This window comes from Schistocerca nitens, chromosome 5, assembly GCF_023898315.1.
Source record: "Schistocerca nitens isolate TAMUIC-IGC-003100 chromosome 5, iqSchNite1.1, whole genome shotgun sequence".
Taxonomy (NCBI): Eukaryota; Metazoa; Arthropoda; class Insecta; order Orthoptera; family Acrididae; genus Schistocerca; species Schistocerca nitens.
The window spans coordinates 853,016,629-853,041,658 of NC_064618.1; the positions used below are offsets into that span (position 1 = coordinate 853,016,629).

General features: G+C 41.8%; 1 protein-coding gene across 1 annotated transcript in view; it reads left to right on the plus strand.

Annotated features, from left to right (window-relative positions):
* The window catches only part of LOC126259239 (autophagy-related protein 2 homolog A), a 471,250-nt gene that overhangs the window by 232,730 nt on the left and 213,490 nt on the right, over nucleotides 1-25,030 (plus strand). The window contains exons 22-23 of the mRNA XM_049955863.1: nucleotides 7,669-7,853; nucleotides 18,183-18,370. Coding sequence (XP_049811820.1) covers nucleotides 7,669-7,853; nucleotides 18,183-18,370 — 373 coding nt within the window. The remainder of the gene's footprint in view (nucleotides 1-7,668; nucleotides 7,854-18,182; nucleotides 18,371-25,030) is intronic.

The window sequence follows — 25,030 nt, forward strand, 5'->3', positions numbered from 1 at the left end:
GATACTTAACTTAACCCAGATTATTTCACATTCGCATTCGCTAATAACTTCACTGGATATTATTGAATTCTTTACTGCTATAAATACTCCTCCACCATTGGCGTTTATCCTATCCTTGCGGTATATATTCCATTCTGTGTCTAGAATTTCGTTACTGTTCACTTCCGGTTTTAACCAACTTTCCGTTCCTAATACTATATGCGCACTATTTCCTTCAATAAGCGATACTAATTCAGGAACCTTGCCCTGGATACTCCTGCAGTTTACCAATATTACGTTAACTTTTCCTGTTTTTGGTCTCTGAGGACGGACGTTCTTTATCAACGATGCTGATGTTCTCTCTGGTAAGCCGTCAGGTATTTTATCGTTTCGCCCAAGGGGGGGGGGGGGGGGTCCCTCTAACCTAAAAAAACCCCATGTGCACGCCACACGTACTCTGCTACCCTAGTAGCTGCTTCCGGTGTGTAGTGCACGCCTGACCTGTCTAGGGGGGCCCTACAGTTCTCCACCCAATAACGGAGGTCGATGAATTTGCAACCATTATAGTCGCAGAGTCGTCTGAGCCTCTGGTTTAGACCCTCCACACGGCTCCAAACCAGAGGACCGCGATCGACTCTGGGCACTATGCTGCAGATATTAAGCTCAGCTTGCACTCCGTGTGCGATGCTGGTTGTCTTCACCAAATCAGCCAGCCGCCGGAAGGAACCAAGGATGGCCTCAGAACCCAAGCGGCAGGCGTCATTCGTTCCGACATGTGCTACTATCTGCAGCCGGTCACACCCAGTGCGTTCAATAGCTGCCGGAAGGGCCTCCTCCACATTACGGACGAGACCCCCCGGCAAGCACACCGAGTGCACACTGGCATTCTTCCCCGACCTACCCGCTATTTTCCTGAGGGGCTCCATAACCCGCCTAACGTTGGAGCTCCCTATAACTAATAGGCCCGCCCTCTGTGACTGTCGGGACCTTGCCGGAGAATCGGCCACTGGCCCAACAGGCGAGGCATCCTGTGGTGGCTCGGAAACGATGTCATCACCACTAGGAAGCACCCCGTACCTGTTGGAAAGGGGTAAGGCAGCTGCCACGCGGCCAGATCCCACCTTCGCCTTTCGGCCAGGCACGCGCGAGCCCACCACTGTCCGCCATTCACCCTGGAGTGATGGCTGACCGGTAAGATGCTCACTGCCGGAAGACGCAGCGACATCAGGGGTTCCATGTGATTCCAAGGCCACCGAAGTAGGCATAGGTCTCACCACAGTTGCCCCAACGCCACTACGAGCCGACGCCTGCGCCTCGAGCTCGATGAGCCTAACAGACAAAGCCTCCACCTGCCCCCGAAGAGTGGCCAATTCTCCTTGTGTCCGCTCACAACAACCACAGTCCCTACACATGACTATGTTTACCCTACTCTATACGGTGACAAATTCCCAAGATAATCTTCTGATGAGCTACTCTGATAATCAAGGAACACTCACTGAAATACGAGACGTGAAAACTACGCTAGGTTTTCCCAGAAAAACTATTTAAAAGCTAAGCGCAGCAAATAAGTACAAAATAAATTTCTCTCCTAACGATCAAGAACTGTTAGTTTCTATGCAGAGCAGATAAACACAAATAGAATCCCTTCCTTAGTGGAAGGTCGTAAACAAAATGCAAAATAAACGCTTTATACAAACAGTACTCGCTGCTGCTGGTGCTCTCGCTCTGGCTGTCACAAGACAACTGCAGAGTATTTCGACAGTGTACCTTACCATCACCTTCAGGTGATACTTGTAGAATGAGTGTCTTTGCTTCATCCCGCCTCCTATAAACTCCTACCATCCCCCGCGCCTTCCTCCACTGTCGGTCACACACCGTGATGGGTAGAATGATTTGGGATGAACTCTGGTCCTTCCCAGGCTTTGCTGAGAGTGAACTCAGTGTCTCTGTGGATTAGCCTGTCAGCCGCTTGTATTTTGGTTGCCTCCTTCAGAACACAGACCCAAAATGATGAGGTTTGTCTTAGCACTTCCATTTCTTCATGCATCATGGAGTCCCTTGGAGCCGTGCAGTGCTTTGCAACTGCAGATTTTGTTGGTTGCTTGAGTTTGGTGTATCTCCTGTGTTCCATGTGTCTTTGCTTGATTGTCCATACAATCTCCCTGATATACGCCTTACCACATTTACAAGGAATACGGTAAACACCTGGTTTATGTAGCCCCAAGTCATCTTCCACCACATGTAATAGAGCACACATGTTTGGAGGTCGACTGAAAATGTATTTAGTATTATGTCGCATCGGGATTCTGCCGATTTTTGTTTGATTTTTTCCAGTGTACGGCAGATGCGCCATTGCCTTTGCCCCTTATCTTTTCCTCCTGCTGAGTTTGTACTTTCTGCCTGAAAGTACATCATATTTGTCTCTCATCATATCTGTTCTTCTTGAGAAAGTTGCTTAAGGCGATTAAGCTCCCTTGGTAGGCTTTCTTCGTCGATATTACGCAGAACCTGTGTTGCAGGGTATATGGCACACCCTCACACTGTGAAGGGTGATGGTAGGTCACAGCATGGAAATACAAATCAGTGGGATTGGCTTTCCTGTACATGCTGTGTCCTATAGTGCTGTTCATTCTGCACTGGACTAAGACATACAAAAGGGGAGTTGACCATTCTCTTCCACCTCCATGGTGAATTTGATACGGGGGTGCAGAGAGTTCAGATGTTGGAGGAACTCCTGAAGTCTTTCACTCCCATGTGACAATGCCACAAATGTTTTATAACATATGTGAAAAAATATGTAGGCTTCAGTGCATCTGTTTCCAGAGTTTCTTTTCAAAGTCCTCCAAAAACAAGTGTGCCACAACTGGTTACAAAGGGCACTCCATAGTGATGCCATTCGTTTGTTCGTAACAATCACCAGTGAAGAGAAAAAATGTTGATGTGAGGATAAATTCAAAGAGATCAGTCATCGTCGATTTGAATTTCTCCTTGATCAACTTCAGGAAATCAGCAGGCAGCACTCTGGTGGAGAGGGATACCACGTCAAAGCTCACCACAAGGTTTTGGTCACGGAGGTGTACATCTTGCATCTGTTGAGTGAAATGTACAGAGTTCCTGATGTGGTGCTGATATTTACTGAGCCGTTAGGTGTATGGTATCTGATATGTTGGGGTGCCTATGGTGCTTACAATAGGGAGTAGAGGAACGTCCCATTTGTGCACCTTTGGTAAGCTGTAGAGCCTTGGTGGCGCAGCAGCTTGCGGTCAAAGTTACAAAATACTGCAGATTCTCTAGGGAGGGTGGAAAACACTTATTCTACACCAGTGGTAAAATCTGCAACAGCCCTAGCAGTCAGTGCTGGTGTGAAGTTGAATCCCTTTTCCAAAACTAATTCTGCTGCTTCATCGATCTCTTTCCCTATGTGGTTGAATACGGTTTGTCATTGTTGCTCGTCATGCAGCTGTTGTTCTCTTGCTGCCAGATGTTCCACCCTCCTAAGCGACGATGTGGAAGAGATACCTTGGAAAACGTGCAGTGCACTCCCTAGAGCCATCTTACTAAAGATGAATATCACAAAAGAGCTGCCATTTAAGAACTATGGACCGATCCTGAAATAGTCATTTTATCTGCAGACAAAGGAAATCCACCGTACTACTCCCACTGTCAGTGTATAGTCACAAAATGTATGAACTACTCGAGGATCCAGAATCCAAAAAATTGAAGGGAGATCCGACCAACAGAGTGGGGAAGAAGAAGACTATTGAACTTCTGCACCACCAAGTTTCTATGGCTTACCAAAGGTTCACAAATGGGATGTTCCTGTAAGTCCTATTGTAACTAACATAGGCACACCAGTGTACCTGCTGGCCATACACCTAATGCCTGTATTAGGCCCCTATGCCAGTAAATGTCAGTATCACATCAGGAACCCTGTACATTTCATTCAACAGGTGCAAGAGCTATGCCTCCACGACCAGGACCTGGTGTGGTGAGCGTTGATGTGGTATCCCTCTTCACTAGAATGCAGCTCATACCCGTCCGGTTAGCCGCGCGGTCTAATGTGCCGCTTCCCGAGGAGGGGGGGGGGGGGGGGTTTCCACTGGGAGCCGAACCGCGCAATAACCCTGGGTTTGGTGTGGGGTGGCGGTGGTGTGGGTGGACTGCTGTGGCTTGCTGTGTGGTTGTGAACCACTGAGGGCTACGGTAGGACGAAGCCTCTCCGTCATTTCTAGGTCCCTGGTTTCATACATACAGCTTGCTGATTCCTTGAAGTTGATCAGGGAGAAGTTCAACCCAACCATAACTAATCTCTTTGAATTTGTCGTCACATCAACAAACTTTATCTTCACTGGTGACTGTTATGAACAAACTGATGGTGTCACCATGGTGTGTCCTTTGTCACCAATTGTGGCAAACTTGTTTATGGAGGACCTAAAAGAGAAAGCTCTGGAAACTGCTACACTGAAGCTACATGCTTTTTCACATATGTTGATGAAACATTTGTCATGTGGCCACATGAGAGTGGAAGACTTCAGTAGTTCCTCCAACATCTGAACTTTCTGCACCCCAGTATCAAATTCATCATGGAGGTCAAAGAGAATGGTGAACTCCTGGGCGTCTTGATCAAGCACAGAATGAAAGGCACAGTGTGTACAGGAAAGCCAGTCACACTGATTTGTATCTCCTCACTGTCAGCTACCATCATTCTTCAGAACATGAGGGTGTGATATGTGTACTGCAACACAGGGTCCATGCAATGTTGGATGAAGAAAGCCTACCAAGTGACCTTAACCACCTTAGTCACCTTTTTTCAAGAAGAACAGATATGATAAGAGAGAAATCCGAAGTGTTTCCAGGGAGAAAGTACAAACCCATTAGTCACAAAACGACAAGGAGGAAAAGGCAATGGCATATCTGCTGAACGCTGGCAAAGTATCGAACAAAATCTGGAGAATCCTGACTTGACGTAACACCAAATGCGTTTTCTGTCCACCTTTGAAAACGTGTACTGTGTTACGTACAGTGAAAGATTATTTGGGGCACTGTAAATGTGGCATTTACCCTATTCTATGTATGTGCAGTAAAGTGTGTGTTAGGGAAGAAAGACCCAAGGAACAATCGAAGAAAGACAGAAGGAACACAGAAGACACACCGAACTCAAGCAGCCGACAAAATCTGTGGTTGCAGAACACTGCATGGCTACAGGGGACTCCATGAAGTATGGAAAAATAGAAGTGCTAAGGTTGACCTTGTCATTTTGAGACTGTTTTTTGAAGGAGGCAGTTAAAATACAAGTGCCTGACAGGTTGATCAAGAGAGACACTGGGTTGAGTCTCGGAAAAGCTTGGGACTCAGTAGTCAGCCAACTAAAATCACAGCATCATCCAAGAGTGACTTCCACGCCCAACACAGGTCACAGGAGTACTGAGGGAACAGAGTTCTCACCCAGTTCCAAGTGGTGGTGTCCCCTGCCACTCAACCCAGCATGGTGGTGCGGCCAGTAATGGAGAAAGGGGTGGGGTAATAATAACATAAAGGAGGAATGTAGCAAAGATGCTCATTCTTCAGGTATCACATGAATATGATAGCAAGCAATGATGCACCTGTCTGGAAACTCGACAACAATACAAACACCTGATTCACTGGGAGAGCCAGAGACTAATCATCAATTGTATTTTTTTGCTAATTATTTGTGTTTATATGTAGCAAAGAATAACTTTTGTGAATATTTTTTACTTTATTTGCTAACTTCTATGAAAGCTGTATATAATAATAATAATAATAATAATAATAATAATAATAATAATAATAATATAAAAGATTTATATCGCATACTGAAATTATGTATGCTTACCTCTTTGGTATCCAAATAATCTACCTTCAAAGGAGTACTGAGTTGACAATTATTGCTTTTTAGAGAAGTAGTAAGTTTTGTTTGTTCCATATAAAATTTAGTTCTTGGGGCATGACACTTCTTCAGACTCACTGTATCAGTTATGAAAAAAATGGCTGTTTTAGAATCCCCCTCTCTGGCCTGGTCCCCTTTCCTGTATAAAGTTCTGACACTATCCATGATACCACATATGGGTCTGGACAGAGGCTAGTGTGGCTGTACAGTGGCTTTCCCTAACAGTGTCTTCAGGTTCATCTTTCAAATTAATTCACTGTTTCAACACTAGATGATATGAAATCTTGAAGGTATTGGAGCAAATGAGACATGACTGAAGCAAGAAATTCCACATCTACACCAATTTCCAATTTGCTGTTTGTACCATCCAGCAGTTCTACCCAGTAGACAAAGCTGCCCACAATATGAAGAATACCCTTTGCCAGTTATAGCAGCAAGGAAAGGTAGTGGAATTAAGTTTATACCAAGAAAGGTGAAAATCCAGGTGAATGAAATGGCTGTTAGAGTGGCAAGGGAGGATTGTGGGTACCTGACATTAGCACAGTGTACTGTTCCGCTGCACCCTTTACCATGCTGATGAACTAAAAATTAGTATGCTAGTAGGAAAACAAAATTTTTATGTGAGTGTCAATAAGCTCTGATATATGCATTCCCTAACAAGGCCATGGATTATCTCCAAGCAACCACAAAAAAGATATTTACAACTTCTTACATTTTCACATACTGACCTTACTCCATGAATGTTTGATGCAGCTGCCCACCTATTAGTTTGCTTGTTATATACTTTTGTCAGTGAAACATGTTTTAATTGATTGTATTTTGTATACTGACAGAAGGGATGTTCTCGATTTAAATGAGTATGCAACTAGCATTTTAGGTAATAATAGAGTGAGAGTTATTCAGTTTTATACCCATAATGTTGTGCACTCAAATCTGACAGTCATTATCATTATTGTCATCATCATCATTGGGTGCAGAATTCAGGGTAGGAAATTAGGAGGAGCCTCTGCTATGGATGCTTATAATAGACTAGTAGACTCCGTAACATTGTACACCCCTTCCCCTCCCATGTCCGTTCACTCTGTAACCTGGATATTCACGTAGAAACTCTATCATCAGTGGAATGGGGAATGACTGGGTGTGAGGATAACACACTACAGATGGTTAAATCTGGTACTTGGCTGTAGCATACCTCCTTGTGGCAATTCAAATGTATGCACCACTCAAACTTTTAATACATGAGTTTTATCTATTACTATAAGAAGCACCAGTACGTCAAGTTTATAATGTACACAAGTTTTGCAGGCATGTAAGTTCACTGTTTATATTTTCTGGGCAAGATTTTTCAAATTTTTATAAGTGTGATTGAAAACTCCTGTACTTTGCTAACAAACAATTATACAATTCTATTGAATGATCTACTTTGTTAGTAAGTGTTTTTGTCCTGGTTATTCAAACTGTGTGGTGATCTTGTCCATCACTTGTGAGACCTTCTCTGAAGCTTAATGTATTTTTAGTCTTTTGATTATGATGCTTGCTGTGCCATTAAAATTTAGCAATTAACTTATTTATTGTTTGTAGCAGTATCCTGTAGCTCTTGACCTGAATCAACAATAAATCTAGTTCCTAAATTCACTCAGAGTGTTACAGATAAATTTTGTTAGTCAACTTTGTTTGTAAAGAATGTTTATTTTAAGAAGTTTTGACATCTTATATTTTGTGCCTTTATTTTCAGTCTTCAGGAATGTATAAGATCTAGGTTAAACTTGCATGTTCCACAGGTTTAGTACGGACACCTACAATTGCACCACCTCTCAGAATGTACGGATCACCACCTCCAAGCCATCTAGATCTGACAATATACAAGTCTGAAGGAGAAGCACTAGTGAACCATTCTGCTGCAGGAGGAGACATGCTTACAATGGCCATCAAGATACAGCTTGATGACAGCATTCTCAATCTTAAGGTGAACTTGTTAAAACTTATTTCATGACAGTAATGTTTCCAGTTTGACACGAACGCTGAATGGGGGGATAAGGGAAAAGAAAAAAGTGACAGCTGGGAAGAGATCAACAGAAATTGGAACTCAGTACAAATCATGAATGAAGCAACAGCTTGACTTCTGGATGCTATGTACAGAGTTCTAGAAGTGCAGACCTAGATGTAGTTGTCTCATCTGATTTTGAAGTGCCTGCCTCTGGTGGAAGATAGTTCATGTTCTGAGCAGCTGCTGCATGCATGTGTGTGTCATTACTCTCTGATTTACAGTCATGACAAGATAGAGTGTTGAATAGTCTTTTGCATGTGTTTAAAAGTTGTCTCACCAGGTGCCATTTTCATTTAAAGAAGTGTTCCATACAGTGAAGATATAGACTAGCTAAAGCACTGAAGAAGATTTGCCGATGGGAATAAGTCAATTCAAAGTATGTGCCATAGAGGGATGAAGAGGGAGAGCAATCATTCAATTTTGTAAGAAGGATGCATTGAAAGGATAATTAAGAACAACATAACATTGTTATAGTGAGTAGCTTCCTATGAAAGGTGAATATCAGGAAATAACATCAGCCAGGGGATGTGGTTAATAGATTCTGCAGATTGTTATCAATGAATATGGAAATGAATGCTTTTCTTGCATCATGAATAGGATACACTGTGATGAGGTATCACTAAGACAAAAATAGAAATTTGGCTGCATAAAATATTATTGTGATCACTAAGGGCTGAGAAAATGTTACTGATAATTTATAGGGGATCTGTGTATTGAAACAGGTATGTTGGGCAGGCCATATTAGAATAAAGGAAGATTAAACTTTTGTATTTTGTACTCATATCAAAATAACTGAAATGTTTAGCTAACTGGAATAACATTAGAGGACGAATTATTTTATGAGAGGGTTTGCCTCATGGTCGACATGAAACAATGATCTCATGGGAGGTGACTGCCATATTGATCATAAGACGTAGCTTCACATAAGACATACCATTTAACCATTTTAGTAATCACCCACTGGGGATGTATTTTTGAAATCTCAAAAGCTATTCTTCAAGACAACTCTGAACATGTTACCATTTTATAATAAATGAAAAGCACCAGTCTGCTTTTGTTCTACAATATTTATTATAATGATATATTTATTATATTATTATATTATTTTTATAATGTTGTTCTACCAAGAACCGATGGAAGATTCTGTTAACATTACCATTTTATCATTTGAATTACAAGGTGTTACAAATTTCTTAGTTACTTTACTTTTCCAGAATTGTCAGCATTTTGATAGATGTGTAATTTGGTAAGTGTTGGATTAGTAATCTAGAAGATTGGTGTTTGATCTTCAGTGTTAAAAAATAGCTGTTTGTACGAACAGGACCTCACATTGGATGTGGGGGGTGGCATAATACCAAACATGTAACCATGCCTAACACAGCCCAGTGGCGTTCAGCTCAACTTTTAAGATGGTCGCTGCATTTGTATTCATAATTGTCTCCTTGTGAATTGTTTATCACCAGTAAAAGACATCTTCATACATTTTTACTGCTAATGGCATCAACACACAGCTATGTATATGTTCTGCAAGCCCCTGCACAATGTATAAGGGAGGGTATTGTGTACAAATATTGGTAGTTTTGTATCCTATGCCAGTTGCATGTTTAGCAAGGAGGAGCAATGGCTGTCTACATGCCACAGTACATGGTCCAATCACTCTTCTCTTTTTGTAATGGCCTCCAGATCAGGTATACGAGGTGCGGCTAGAAAAAAACCGGACTGATGCTGGAAAAAACATTTATTTACAATTATTTACAATTTCATGTTATCTCCTTCAATGTACTCTCCTCCTCGGTCTCTACACCGCTCCATACGAATTTTCCACTGTTCATAGCAATGCTGCAGATCATTTTCGGTAAGTCCATACATTACTTCCATCGCTTTTTCTTTTACTGCTTCAACAGTCTCAAATCTAGTTCCTTTCAAAGCTGACTTGACTTTAGGGAAAAGAAAAAAGTCACAGGGGGCCAAATCAGGTGAGTAGGGTGGATGATCTAAGATGGGAATGTTGTGTTTTGCCAAAAACGTCTTCACTGACAACGCACTGTGAGCTGGGGCATTGTCTTGGTGAAGGATCCATGACTTTTTTCTCCACAAATCGTTCCGTCTTCTCCGTACTCGCTCACGTAGGGTAGCCAGGATGCTAATGTAGTAATGCTGATTCACTGTTTGTCCCTCTAGTACCCAATCAATGTGCACAATCCCTTTGATGTCAAAAAAAAAAAAAAAAAAAAAAAAAAAAAAAAAAAAAAAAAAAACAATCATCATTGCCTTGAATTTCGATTTTGACATTCGTGCTTTTTTTTGTCGTGGAGAACCAGGAGTTTTCCAATGCATCGATTGGCGTTTAGTTTCGGGATCGTAAGTAAAAAACCACGATTCATCGCAAGTAATAACATTTTGTAAGAAGGTGGGATCACTTTCAATGTTTTCCAGGATGTCAGAACAAATCATTCTTCGGCGTTTCTTCTGTTCAATTGTGAGACACTTTGGAACAATTTTGGACCACACTTTGTTCATGTTGAAACTTTCATGAAGAATCTGCCTAACACTTTCCTTGTCAACTCCTGTTAACTCAGACACTGCTCTTATTGTTAAACGGCGATCTTGTCGAACAAGTTTACCGAGTTTTTCAATGTTTGCATCAGTTTTTGCTGACAATGGTCTGCCAGTGCGAGTGTCATCACTGGTGTCTTTGCGGCCATCTTTAAATTGTTTAAACCACTCAAACACTTGTGTTCGCGATAAACAATCATCGCCGTACACTTGTTGTAACATTACAAACGTTTCACTTGCAGATTTTCCTAGTTTGAAACAAAATTTGATGTTAACACGCTGTTCTTTCTGTACACTCAACATTTTCCGACGCACAGACAAAACGTCAACTACTTACAACAGACGCCACGGGCAGACTGAGTGCAGGAGGCAGATGAAACTCGAGCAGTAGGCGGAGCGAGAGTCACGTGACAGGCCACGCGACTTTCAGCCTTATTGCATTCGTTTTATTGTTTCACCAGTACTAGTCCGGTTTTTTTCTAGCCACACCTCGTATTTTGAAGCCAACAAAATTGTGACTCAGTGTTCCTCAAGCATTGTATTGTGTAATGATGGAACCATTTTAACCACTGTAGGCTGTCAGTTTTATTCCTTTAAAGCACCATGCTTGTAAATTACAGTACTGTCCAGTTTCAGCCATAGGCCATTATCAATTTTGGTGTGTGTGATTCACATTTAAAAATTTTGTTTCATATTAGGTTTTACATGTGACACACACATAGTAAATCATACATTTGATAATGGCCTAAGGCTGAAACTGGCCAGTGATGTAATTTACAATGCATGGTGTAGTAAAGCAATAAAACTATCAACATATGCTGGTTAAAATTGTTTCATCATTTATACTGTCAAGAATGTTTGTGATTGGGCAGTATGTAATAAAGTCAGATTGAGAACAAAGAAAACAAACAATATTCACTTGAGCATAAAGAGGGGGAATAACTCTGTTACATTAAGCATAGATGATAAAATCTAAAGTTTTGGGGATGAATATTGGTCATCAGTTAACATGGAATGAATACACAAAGATATTGTCAAAAAGAATGTCATCTCTTGTTGACACACAGTTCCTATGAACACTTAATTCTTAGTTATGGGATTTATTCTGGTTGTCAAAGACACAAAACGTGGACACAGTTTTTAAACTGTGGAGAAAGGGTGTAAGAATAATAACTGGGAGTATTTTGAGCTTGTTATAAAGAGCTTTTTAAAAAACTGCATCCTTACTGCACCAAATGAGTACATTTACCAATCTGTTTGCATATCAGGGAAAGTAATACTCAGTATTTCACTAAGAGTTCTATACATGGTCATGGAACATGTGCCATCATTCACATGCATTTACCCAAGAAATACAAACAAAAAAAAACTCAAAACAGCATTTTATATTAAGGAATAAAATTATATAGTAAATTACCAAAGGAAATGTAAAAGATTATTAAAATATATCTGCTTAAAAAGGCAGCTAACACATTCTTTATAAGTAATGCATACTACACAAATCTTACTTAGAGGACTCAGTGTGTTGGTAGTAATAAAAGGGAATAACTGCAATACATGATCCCGGTTTACTGCTTTCACTAGCAAATCATATGTCAAGATGTAAAATGCACGATTCTAATGTCTTTTTGTTCTGCTGAGCTCATCTCGCTCATCGTGGGGGGAATGCTGACTCAGTTTTTCAGATGGACAGAGGAGCATAGTTGAATGTGTGTGGGCATGGAATCTGCTTTCTGAACAGACTGGAGTTTGAAATGAATGGAAAGGCTACTCTAGGTCCACTGTAGGGTTTCAGTACAACTCTCATGACTCAAAGAAAGTGTGTCAGTCACTGTCACTATGTATCAGTCCTACTTTTGCAGTAGCACAGAACACGGGCAGTGCTGAGAGGTGGGGCCAGGGCTTGTTCCGCCACATCTCTCCTCTTCTTTCAGGAGGTCTCACTTGTTTACACTCGTGACCAGCTGCCATGTTGAAGTGTCCACACTATAATAGGATAATCAAGTTGTTGTCTAGCTAAAGACTGTTTTTTACATCACAGTGCTTTATCATGCATAGTTACATTGATAGAGAGACGGCTTTCTCTTCCTCTGACTTGATAACTGACTCATCCAAACCAGTATAGGACAGTGTCCTGTTTAAAATGTAATCTCAACCATTATGTTGCTTAATTTTTTCACATACACAAAGAACTGGCAGAGACAAAGGTCAAGGTAACTGTAGGAGACCAACAGGGAATCAAAATTTGGACTTTTGTGTTTGTAGTTGGACACTTTTGTGAAACTCTGCCTGCCCTTTCCTTGCACAATGTCCTGTGAACTGTACGTAGAGGGCTGTGGGTAGATTCCATTTTCCTAGTGACACAGTGCCCTGCTCCAGACTGTTAACAAAGGTCCAAGCATACAGAATAGGTTCTCAGACATGTGAGCAGCTCGAAGAGGTGATAGAATCCAGTATGATGTCCTGGCAGTGAGTGTTCATCAGAGACAAAAAGATTCATCAAGAGTGCCCCAGAGAAGTGTGATAGGAGTGTTCATGTTCTCTATATACATAAATTATCTAACAGATAAGGTGAACAGTGACCTGTGACTGCTGCTGATGCTGTATTGTATGGGAAAATATCATCATCGAGTAACTGTAGAAGGATACAGGATAACTTAGACAGAATTTATATTTTGTTTGATGAATGGCAGCTTACTCTAGAAAAGTGTAAGTTAATGCAGATGAGTAGGAAAAACAATCCTGTAATTTTTTAATGCAGTATAAGTTATCCTGTATTCTCGACACAGTCACATTGATTAAATATCAAAGCAAAATGCTGCAAAGTGATACGAATTGGAACAAGCATGTTAGGTCAACAGCAGGAAAGGTGAATGGTTGATCTCAGTTTATTTGGAGAATTCTAGGAAAGTGTAACTCATCTATAAAGAAGAACATTTACAGAACACTACTGCAACCCATTCTCGAGTACAGCTGTACTGCTCGAGTGTTTAGGATGTCTAGTTGGTCACATTGAAGGACAACATTGAAACAGCTAGTCTCGTTACCAGTAGGTTCAACGAACACACGAGTGTTGTGGAGATATGTGAATGTAGGCTTTCCTAGCATATACTTCTGCTAAAATCTTCTCGGGCTTCCAGCCAGGTAGCTGCTTTGAAATGTTGTGATGTTTCAATGAGTGACACTCCCATAACCTACTGGCAAAGTGTGAAGATTACATGTACATTCCATATATATATACCTGAGCGGCAGCCGTACCCCACCCCGCCAACCGTTCCCCCTCACGTGGATGTCGATGACCTGCAGTGGGGATGGACTGCTGTTCAATTGTTGGCACATTCAGTCCTTCCTGCACTTGCAAAGCTTCAGCTGCTTTGTGGGTTTTCACCATATAGCTGTTAGACCAAGTCCGTGCCAAACTTAGCTGGTGGCTCTCATCCCTGTTGACGAGATTCTCCTGGAGCATTATCTCAATTGGTTCTTTAATAATGCTCTCCCAAAAGCCACGGAATTGGCACAACATTTTTGTTCTCTAAAATTTGAATGTGTGGCTGTGTTGTGCCACTGCTGATATATCTTTATGCCCCAGACATACACTCTTTCATTTTTTTATGGTGCTCAAAACATGGCTTTTGATGTTATTTTTCAAGGTTTCTCACAATTTCAGCTGAAGAAGGTCCAATATATAGGGAATAAAGCAGAGTTTCTCTTTCCCTTTCTCCACCTCTTCTGTGCAGGTGGCTGTAACAATCGCTTTCTTCATTGCACGTCTAACCTGCATCTGACTATCAATTCTGGTGAAACACATGTTTAAGTTTAATGGTGTGTTTCCGGGTGTTCTGCTGAGTGAGAAACAACAACTGGAAGCACAACATTAATCAGTCTTGCCAACAAAACCTGAGAGATCACACTGTCACAAATGGCATATGCCATTTGAACTAGAGTTGATAGAACAATGTATCATTGTGCTGGCTGATGACAGCTCTTTGCTTGAAGGTACAGATCTGTGTGGGTCTTCTTTCTGTTGACTGCATGTCCTATGATGCTGGGAGAGCATTAGCAATTGAGATAAGGTTCCATGACAGTCTCGTCAACAGCTAAGTTAGACATGGAACACAGCACTTGCAGCTATATACCAAGACCACACCTAGAACTTGATGCTTTGTTATTCTGCGAAGGACCAATTGCGCCAAGAATTGAATGGTGGACCGCCTCCCATCCCCTCCCCACCACTCACTGATCCCTGTGCTTGATGGATGGGGTGATAAAGAGGCAGCAACTGCTCAGCTATATGTATAGCATCCCCAAATAATCTTGCCAGTAGATGTTGAGAGAGAACACTTTCCAGAATGTTGTGGAATTTCATTACAGCCATCCAGATGGAACCTCAAGAAGATTTCAGCAGAAACATCAACATCTACATCTACGTACATACTCCACAATCCACCATACGGTGTGTGGCGGAGGTTACCTCGTACCACAACTAGCATCTTCTCTCTCTGTTCCACTCCCAAACAGAACAAGGGAAAAATGACTGCCTAAATGCCTCTGTACGAGCCCTAATCTCTCTTATCTTATCTTTGTGGTCTTTCTGCGAAATATAAGTTGGCGGCAGTAAAATTGTACTGCAGTCAGCCTCAAGTGCTGGTTCTCTAAATTTGCTCAGTAGCGATTCGCGAAAAGAATGCCTCCTTTCCTCCAGAGACTCCCACCCGAGTTCCTGAAGCATTTCCGTAACACTTGCGTGATGATCAAACCTACCAGTAACAAATCTAGCAGCCTGCCTCTGAATTGCTTCTATGTCCTCCCTCAATCCGACCTGATAGGGATCCCATAGGCTCAAGCAGTACTCAAGAATAGGTCGTATTAGTGTTTTATAAGTGGCCTCCTTTACAGGTGAACCAAAATACCCAAAATTCCACCAATGAACCGAAGACAACTATCCGCATTCCCCAAAACTGCCATTACATGCTTGTCCCACTTCATATCGCTCTGCAGTCTTATGCCCAAATATTTAATCGACATGACTGTGTCAAGTGCTACACTACTAATGGAGTATTCAAACATTACGGGATTCTTTTTCCTATTCATCTGCATTAATTTACATGTATCTGTATTTAGAGTTAGCTACCATTCTTTACACCAATCACAAATCCAAGTCATCTTGTATTCTCCTACAGTCACTCAATGAAGACACCTTCCCGTACACCACAGCATCATCAGCAAACAGCCGCACATTGCTATCCAACCTATCCAAAAGATCACTTATGTAGATAGAAAACAACAGCGGACCTACCACACTTCCCTGGGGCACTCCAGATGATACCCTCACCTCCAATGAACACTCACCATTGAGGACAATGTACTGGGTTCTATTACTTTAGAAGTCTTCGAGCCACTCACATATTTGGGAACCAATCCCATATGCTCGTACCTTAGTTAGGAGTCTGCAGTGGGGCACTGAGTCAAACGCTTTCCAGAAGTCAAGGAATATGGCATCCGTCTGATACCCTTCATCCATGGTTCGCAAGATATCATGTGATAAAAGGGCAAGTTGCGTTTCGCAGGAGCGATGCTTTCTAAAGCCGTGCTGATGCATGGACAGCAACTTCTCTGTCTCAAGGAAATTCATTATATTCGAACTGAGAATATGTTCGAGAATCCTGCAACAAACCAATGTTAAGGATATTTGTCCTCCCACCCTTCTTGTATACAGGCGTCACCTGCACTTTTTTCCAGTCGCTCAGGACTTTACGTTGGGCAAGAGATTCGTGATAAATGCAAGCTAAGTAGTAGCCAATGCAGTAGCGTACTCTCTGTTATACCGAATTGGAATGCCATCAGGACCTGGCGATTTATTTATTTTCAACCCATTCAGCTGCTTCACAACCCTAGGGATGTCTTATCACTATGTCGTCCATACGGGAATCTGTACGAGACTGAAACGGTGGTATGTTTGTATGATCCTCCTGTGTGAAAAATTTCTCAAGTGCCAAATTCAAAATTTCAGCTTTTGTTTTACTGCCTTCCGTTGCCAGGCCAGACTGATCAGTGAGTGACTGGATGGAAGCCTTCAACCTGCTTACCGATTTTACGTAAGACCAGAGTTTCCTTGGGTTTTCAGCAAGATCTTTTGCTAAAGTATGACAGTGGTAGTGGTTGTATGCTTTGTGCATTGCTCTTTTTACAGCAGCACGAATCTCTACTAACTTTTGCCTGTCCTCATTCTCCCAATCTTTCTTGTACCACGCGTGCAACTGTCTTTGCTTCCTGAGCATTCTCCAAATTGCGCTGTTAAACCACGGTGGGTCTTTTCCTTCCGTAACCCACTTTTTCAGCATATACTTCTCCAATGCGTGGTTTACAATGTGTTTAAAATTTGCCCATAATTCTTCCACATCCATCATACCGGAAGTAAATGAAGTCGATTCATGTACTAAGTGGGATGCCAACAATTGTTTACCTGCTCTTTCTAGTAAGAATACTCTCCTAGCCTTCTTGACCGACTTTTTAACTTTCGTAACCATAGTTGTAATGACAACATCATGATCACTAATTGCTGTCTCAACACTGACACTGTCGAAACATTATGGATATGGTTCATGAACTCAAATGGGAATCCCTGGAGGGGAGTCAACATCCTGTTAATGAAACACTATTGATAAAATTTATAGAGCCAGCATTTGCACGTGACTGAAGACTGATTCTAATGCTGCCAGCATACATTCCACATAACAACCGCAAAGACAAGGTAAGAGAAATTAGGGATCACATAGAGGCAAGTAGGCAGTCATTTTTTGCTTGCTCCATTAATGAATGGAACAGGAAAGAAAATGACCAGTAGTGGAACAAGGTACCCCTGCCATGCAGTGTATGGTAACTCATGGAGTATGTATGTAGATACCTGTGCCACTATCAAGCTTTTACTTCAGTGTGGCGCTGTACTGTGGCTAAAAATAAGAAGCTAGATTCAAAATGTAAGTGCCGCTGCAGATGCCCTGTAGCTTCGCATTAACACATGTTTAAATTTTTCACATATTTTGGTTTACCCCATCCTGTCATCAAACATTGATATTTGTATTTGTACATTTCACGACCACTGTTCCCAGTTTGTATTGTACCTTTCCTTATTTCCTTTCCAGATCCCACCTTTCTTACCAAAGTTCTTCTTTCTGTTCTCCCTGACTTATGGCTTTCCATTATGAACAGTAATGTTTATCTTAAGTACTCATTTTCTTTAATTTGATCTGTGTTTTGCAGTTGTGGATGTAACTGTGCTAAATATACTGAAAGTATATTGAACAACATGCTCAGTAACAAATATTTGTGTTTCATTGAGCTGTACTATGCATTTCAGGGCTTATGGTAAATATCAAAATACACCTCTCGATGGGCCCAAAGCACCATAAATGCATAGTGTAGTGTAATAAAACACCAGTATTACTGACTGGTGCCATTGTTCAGTATTGTTTCAGTGGACTCCTTTTTTTTTATCTATCATAGCTTTCCTATTTTCCTGTTTTTTTCCATACTTTGTTTCCTTTTTGTTGTTATGTCTTTCATGTTAACACTCTTTGTTATTTCTTATATCTCCTGTGATTGTTAACTTTTGTTTGATTATTTATAAATTTGGATTTTTATAAGGAGAAAGATAAAACTTCTTGCAGTTTTATATGTTGACTGTATTTCCAGACATTCCGAGTAGCAGCAGGTCTTCGTGGGGCCACATTAAGGCACCGAATGTGTGCTAGTAGTACAAGCTGGTTCACACAGTTTGTGGACTTCTTTGATGTCAGAGATTACCCAGTTGCAGGATATGATCCTCCTGGAGTTATAACTGAGTTGCACATGCATCTCTGGGACTGTGCAGTTGATTACAGGTAATGTAGTGTTTAGTTCATAACTGAGTAAAAATATCATATTAAGAAGCATAATTATCACAAAGAGATTTGAGTTAACCCATTTATATGTGACTTAATACTGTGATGAGTATAACTTTTCTACAGAATAGGTCATTGTTTTCGAATATGGGTTTGCTAAATTGAAATTGATTGATTTATTCATTTTTTGATCAAGAGTTAAAGTAAGACATCTCATTATTGAGTTAATAAAACAGTTATTTAATGTTTGATTTTAATGTAGTATTGTTAGGTGTGTTTCGAAACTAATGAAAAGGTCGCAGAAGGTATAGATTAATTTATCATCTTCATGTTAAGATCAGTACATATACATTTTGTGTTCACTCTTCTTTTCACCTTCTCTGAAAAAGTTATTTCATTTTTCTGTTGATGTTAGGACTACTATAGCATTAGAACTATTATACCATTTGCAGAGCCAAGAATCATAAATAAAATCAAGAAGCTGTTTGTTTTCATATTTCAAAATCCAAAAGTTATTTTTGAAATGCTTCAGTATCAGCAGAACACAATATTTTAATTAAAAGAAAAGGAAAGGAAATGAACTGCTTTTGTCACGAATCGTGGTATTTATTTCAATACACAATGCAATTTGAGCCCTTGGAGTTCATCTACAGGTTCTTGATCAGATACTGAAGATGAGACCTCATAGCTCGAAATGTACCATGTTGTTCATGTAGTTGTGGTATTCAGTTCAAAGATTGGCTTGGTGCAGCTCCCCCTGTTACTCTTCCTGCACAAACCTCATCATCTCTGAATAACTACTGCAACCTACACCCTTCTGGATCTGCTAACTATATTCATCTTGTGCTCGTTCTGTACCTTCAGAAAAGACTTAAAATACTTAAATCTATATTCAGTTTCAATGTGTGTTATGGGTTCCAGGAATTTGGGATTGCATAGCACGAGAATTTTGCGGATGGAGAGAAGGTACTGCAATGAGGTTTGGACATAGTTGTTATGGTTTTGCAGGACTATGTTGGTGAGGACTAAGGATTGGCAGAATCTGAACAGGTGGAGGTCATTGTGGAAGGAGGGGTGGCAGCTGGAGATAGGTAATTTGATGGTAAGGCCATTTGGGGGAATTTGATGAGCCAAGCAACAATGTAGGAACGATATGTGGGACTGGGTTCTAGCCAGATGATTAATGGTACCTATTACTGTGATTATTTGATGACACAGAGTTGTTCAACTTGAACATGGGGTCCCAAAAGTCATCCGAATTCTTTCATTGCTGCTAAGCAGACAGACACTAGTGAGAAGTCAATGTACGAGGTTTGTCTACAACACACTATTTTGATCATCTGACCAACAATCACCCATGCAGAAACTTCAGTGTGGTCAGAATGCTCATTTTATAAAACACTGTTTAATATATGTGGCACAATTTGTCTCCTTTCTTCTGTGCCCAGAAATAGATTCCTTTTAACACTAGGAAGCAGGAAAAGTCACAGATCCTGAGAGGAAGGTGCTCACCAAAAGTTTTCATTTTATTTTTGTCAGAAGCTGTTCAACATCCAGAGCCGTTTGATTGGAAGAATTTCCATGGTCTAGAAGCCAATCCATTGATCACCTCCATACAGACATTTTTTACAGAGTACTACTCACTTTCATTTTAGCACTTGAAGATAACAGTGCTGGTTAGCTGTAGTACCTTGCAGAACAAATTAGCTATTGACTATCTCCGTCATGCCAGGAAAGAAACTAGTACTGTTTGGTTGGTAATCTAGCTATGTTTCTAACACCATATGTTGTTACCTGTAACGAATGTTGGTAGAGATGTGACATCATCATATACTTTACTCATGTCCACAGTGCATTATTAACGAACGCATGGAGCAGTATTTACTTTTAGATTTTCTGTTAGAGGTACTGGAAATATTGAAATAATGGAACATCCGCCTGCCGGAGTGGCTAAGCGGTTCTAGGCGCTACAGTCTGGAATTGCGCGACCGCTATGGTCGCAGGTTCGAATCCTGCCTCGGGCGTGGATGTGTGTGATGTCCTTAGGTTAGTTAGGTTTAAGTAGTTCTAAGTTCTAGGGGACTGATGACCTGAGAAGTTAAGTCCCATAGTGCTCAGAGCCATTTTAACCATTTTTTTGGAATGTCCAGGATGTAATAACAATAATATTATGAAAAGGGTAGATCGCTGCTTACCTCATAGAGGAGGCACAACAAAAAAGACTGCTAAACATTTAGGCTTTCAGACCAAAAAGACCTCCTTCAGAAATAACACACACACACACACACACACACACACACACACACACACACACACACACACTTTCACATCAGCACAATTTGTGCACATGTGACCACTGTCTCTGGCGACTGTGGCCTGACTGTAGACTGCAACTATGTTTGGTCTGAGCAGCAATCTGGAGTGGTGGTGGTGGTGGGGGGTATGGAAATGGCATGAGGCAGAGAGGGAGAGGGATAGCCGGGTAGGGTTTAGGGAAGATGCTGTGCTACATGTGAGAGTGTGCAGGGACATGGTGGAATGCAGGTGCTAAGTGCAGAGTTAGGAAACTGTGCTGGAGATGGGGACAGGGGGAGGGGAGCCAAAAAGGGGGAGGAGAGAGGTAGAAAAGTGGAAAAGCTTGTAGGTGTGTTGACAGAATAGAAAGCATGTGTAGTTCTGGAGTGTGAGCAGGGACGAAAACAGGTAAGTGGATGATAGAAACTAGCGAAGACTGAGGTGAGGTGGGTTACAGGAATGAAGGATGTGATGCAGAAAGATATCCCACCCGCACAATTCAGATTAGCTAGTGTTGGTAGGAAGAATCTATATGTTTCAAGCCGTAATTCAGTCCTTTAGGTGAAGCACATCTTGTTGGGCTGTATGTTCAGCAACCCTTGGTTGAGCTTTCCCTTGCCCACAGTCTGGCATTGGTCATCATTTGGACAAACAACTTATTAGTTTCATGTCCATGGAGAAAACTACACAGTGGTTGCAGCTTAGTTTGTAGGTCACATGGCTGCTTTCACATGAAGTCCTGTCTTTGATGGGATGGGGGATGCCTGTGACAGGAATGGAGTAAGTGGCAGTGAGAGAACAGGTCTAGTATCTAGGCCTATTGCAAGGATATGAGCTACGAGCAAGGTTGGGAGCAGAGGTGGAGTGGGACTGGATAGGAAGATTGCATAGATTTGGTGGATGGTGGAATACCAGTGTGAGAGTTATATATACGAAGACAGTAACTTGTTCTCGAAAGAACAGTTACTGTCGATGACCATGCAGCTTTTCCCTGGAATAAATGATGACTAACTGACAACCTCAGCTGCCGACAGGTGTTGTTGATATACCTCAATGTGGACAGCTGAAAATGTGTGCCCCGACCAGGACTCGAACCCGGGATCTCCTGCTTACATGGCAGACACTCTATCCGTCTGAGCCACTGAGGACACAGATGAATAGCGCGACTGCAGGGACTTATCCCTTGCACGCTTCCCGTGAGACTCACATTCCCAACTGTCCACAATTCTACATCTGTATTGTACCTTATAGACATTTGCCCACTCACTCATTACTCACGCACGCTTTGTCGATTCCCGTAAGAGTTTGGGCAACCTGTGCGCATTCGCACAGACGAAGATCAGTGGCTGGGTAGCCTTTAACTATATATACGAAGACAGTAACTTGTTCTCGAAAGAACAGTTACTGTCGATGACCGTGCAGCTTTTCCCTGGAATAAATGATGACTAACTGACAACCTCAGCTGCCGACAGCTGTTGTTGATATACCTCGATGTGGACAGCTGAAAATCTGTGCCCCGACCGGGACTCGAACCCGGGATCTCCTGCTTACATGGCAGACACTCTATCCATCTGAGCCACTGAGGACACAGATGAATAGCGTGAGTAATGAGTGAGTGGGCAAATGTCTATAAGGTACAATACAGTTGTAGAATTGTGGACAGTTGGGAATGTGAGTCTCACAGGAAGCGTGCAAGGGATAAGTCCCTGCAGTCGCGCTATTCCTCTGTGTCCTCGGTGGCTCAGATGGATAGAGCGTCCGCCATGTAAGCAGGAGATCCCGGGTTCGAGTCCCGGTCGGGGCACAGATTTTCAGCTGTCCACATCGAGGTATATCAACAACACCTGTCGGCAGCTGAGGTTGTCAGTTAGTCATCATTTATACCAGTGTGAGAGGATTAGCAAGGGTAGGGGGTAGGATATTCCTCCTTTCAGGGCATGACGACAGGTAGTCAGAATCCTGGTGGAGAATGTGATGGAGTTGATTCAGTCCTGGACAGTGGATTTGTGGGAGAAGATAGGTAATTGGAGAGCCAAAGTACCAGTGATCTCTTTCTGAACAAGGTTGGGAGGGTAATTTCACTCAGTGAAGGCCTCAGTGAGACACTTGGCATATTTGGAGAGGGGCTGCTCATCACTATAGATGCGACAACCACTAGTGGTTAGGCTACATGGAAGGGACTTCTTGGTATGGTATGGGTGGCAGCTGTCCAAATCAAGGTATTGTTGGTTGTTAGTTGGTTTCATGTGGATGGAGGTACTGAGCAGCTATCCTTAATGTGGAACATCGAGGACAATGGCTTGTTGGTTTGAGGAGGACCAGGTGAAGCAAATGGGGGAGAAGCGGTTGAAGTATTGGAGGAATGTGGAATAGGGTGTCCTCACCCTCAGTCCACACCATGAAGATTCCATAATCAAATGTGAACCAGGTGAGGTGTTTGGGGTTCTGGGTGGTTAAGAAGGATGCCTCTCGACAGCCCATTAATAATAAGTGAGGCCCATTAAAAGCTTGGCATATGATGGTGCCATGTGGATGCCCTTTGCTGTACTATGGATTTGTTTGTAGGCAATACCTTCAAAGGAGAAGTAATTGTGGGCAAGTATACTGCTGTTCATGGTGACCAGGAAAGAGGTTGCAGGTATGGGGTCAGCCAAGCATTGGGAAATGTAGTGTTCAGTAGCAGGAAGACCAGGGGCATTGAGGAGGTTAGTATAGAGGAACGTGGCATCAACTGTGAGAAGCAAGGTCCCAGGTGCTAAAAGGGCAAGAATTGTGAAGAATCGGCGGAAAAATGATTGGTGTCTTTTATATAGGAATGTGTAGGTCATGCTTAATAGACTGAAGGTGTTGGCTCACAAGAGCAAAGAACCTCTTTGTAATGGTACAGTAATAAGCCTTAATGTGTCATCCTGGATGGTTAGGTTTATGAAATAGGAAGCATGTGGAAGATAGGAGTGTGGGGAGTGGTAGGGGTTAGGAGAGAAACAGACTTAGGGGAGAGGTTCTGGCATGTGCCTAAGGATTTGAGGAGGGACTGGATATCTTGCTGCATTTCTGTATTGGTGTCACAGTGGCAGAGTTTGTAGGTGGACGTGTCTGACAGCTGGTGGAATCCTGCCACCAGATAATCCTTGCTGTTGATACCTACAGTGGTGAGACCTTTGTCAGCAGGAGGGATTTTATGGTCAGGATCAGTTTTCAGGTGGTGGATTGCAGTTCTTTCTGAAGATGTAAGTTTGGTTTCCATTAAGGGATTTGGGCAATGATTCTGAGACAAGGTTTTACGTTACGAAATTTGGAAAGTTAACAGAGGTGATTTATGGGCAGTGAGGGTGGATCACAGTTGGATGGGAGATTGCACTGAACCAGACAGGGTTAATTTTGCATTTGGATTGAGCCTGATTGGGAGGGCTGGTGGCGAAAAGTGTTTCCACTGTAGAGACCAGCAGAAGGAGAAAAAGGTTTTAGCAAGTTCAGAATGATAGAACTTAGGAGTGGGGATAAAGGTAAGGCATTTGGAATAGAGTGATACTTCTGTGGGATGTAAGCTTTTTGAGAAGATGTTCATGACTGTGTATTGGTCTGTTTAGGTTCTAGAATCTGTATGATGACTGGAGTGAGTTTCTGAGTGTGTGGTAAATGTAGTATAGGTCTGCGAGATAGATTTGTTGGCTATGAGGGGATTTTGGGGAGGTTTGATGGAGGCTCTTGTAGAGGTGGTGGATAGTGGTAATCTAAGGCAGGAGGAGTAGGTGAACAGGTTGGAGAGTTTTTTGAGTTGTTGAGTTGATGTGCTTGCTGCTGTAGATCCTGGAGGACAGGCTAACTCTGCACCTAGCACCCCTACCCTGTCTCCATCACATCCCTGCACACTTTCACATGCAGCACATCATCTTCCCTCACCCCTACCCTGCTATATTACATTACATTACAATAATACTTCTTCCATTGATCATGAATACAATTATAATTTGTTTTCCAACTTCATATCTAAAAATTCACTGTTGAGTAGGATGAGTTGTCATTCAGAATTTCTTTTGGCTTGTTTTTAAATGCTGGTTGGCTATCTTTCAAACTTTTAATGCTATTTTAGGAGATGACGAAAGATTTTTGTTGCAGCATAATTCACCCTTTTCTCTGCCAAAGTAAGATTTAACCCAGAATAGTGAAGATCATCTTTTCTTCTAGCACTGTAGCTATGCACTTCGCTATTATTTTTGAATCATAAGTAAAGATATGTAAAGGTACTGTGAATATCCTGAGTTCCTTAAATATATGTCGGCAAGGTGATCCTGGGTGGGCTGCAGCTATTATTCTGATTACATGCTTTTGTGCAATGAATACTTTTTCTCTTAATGATGAATT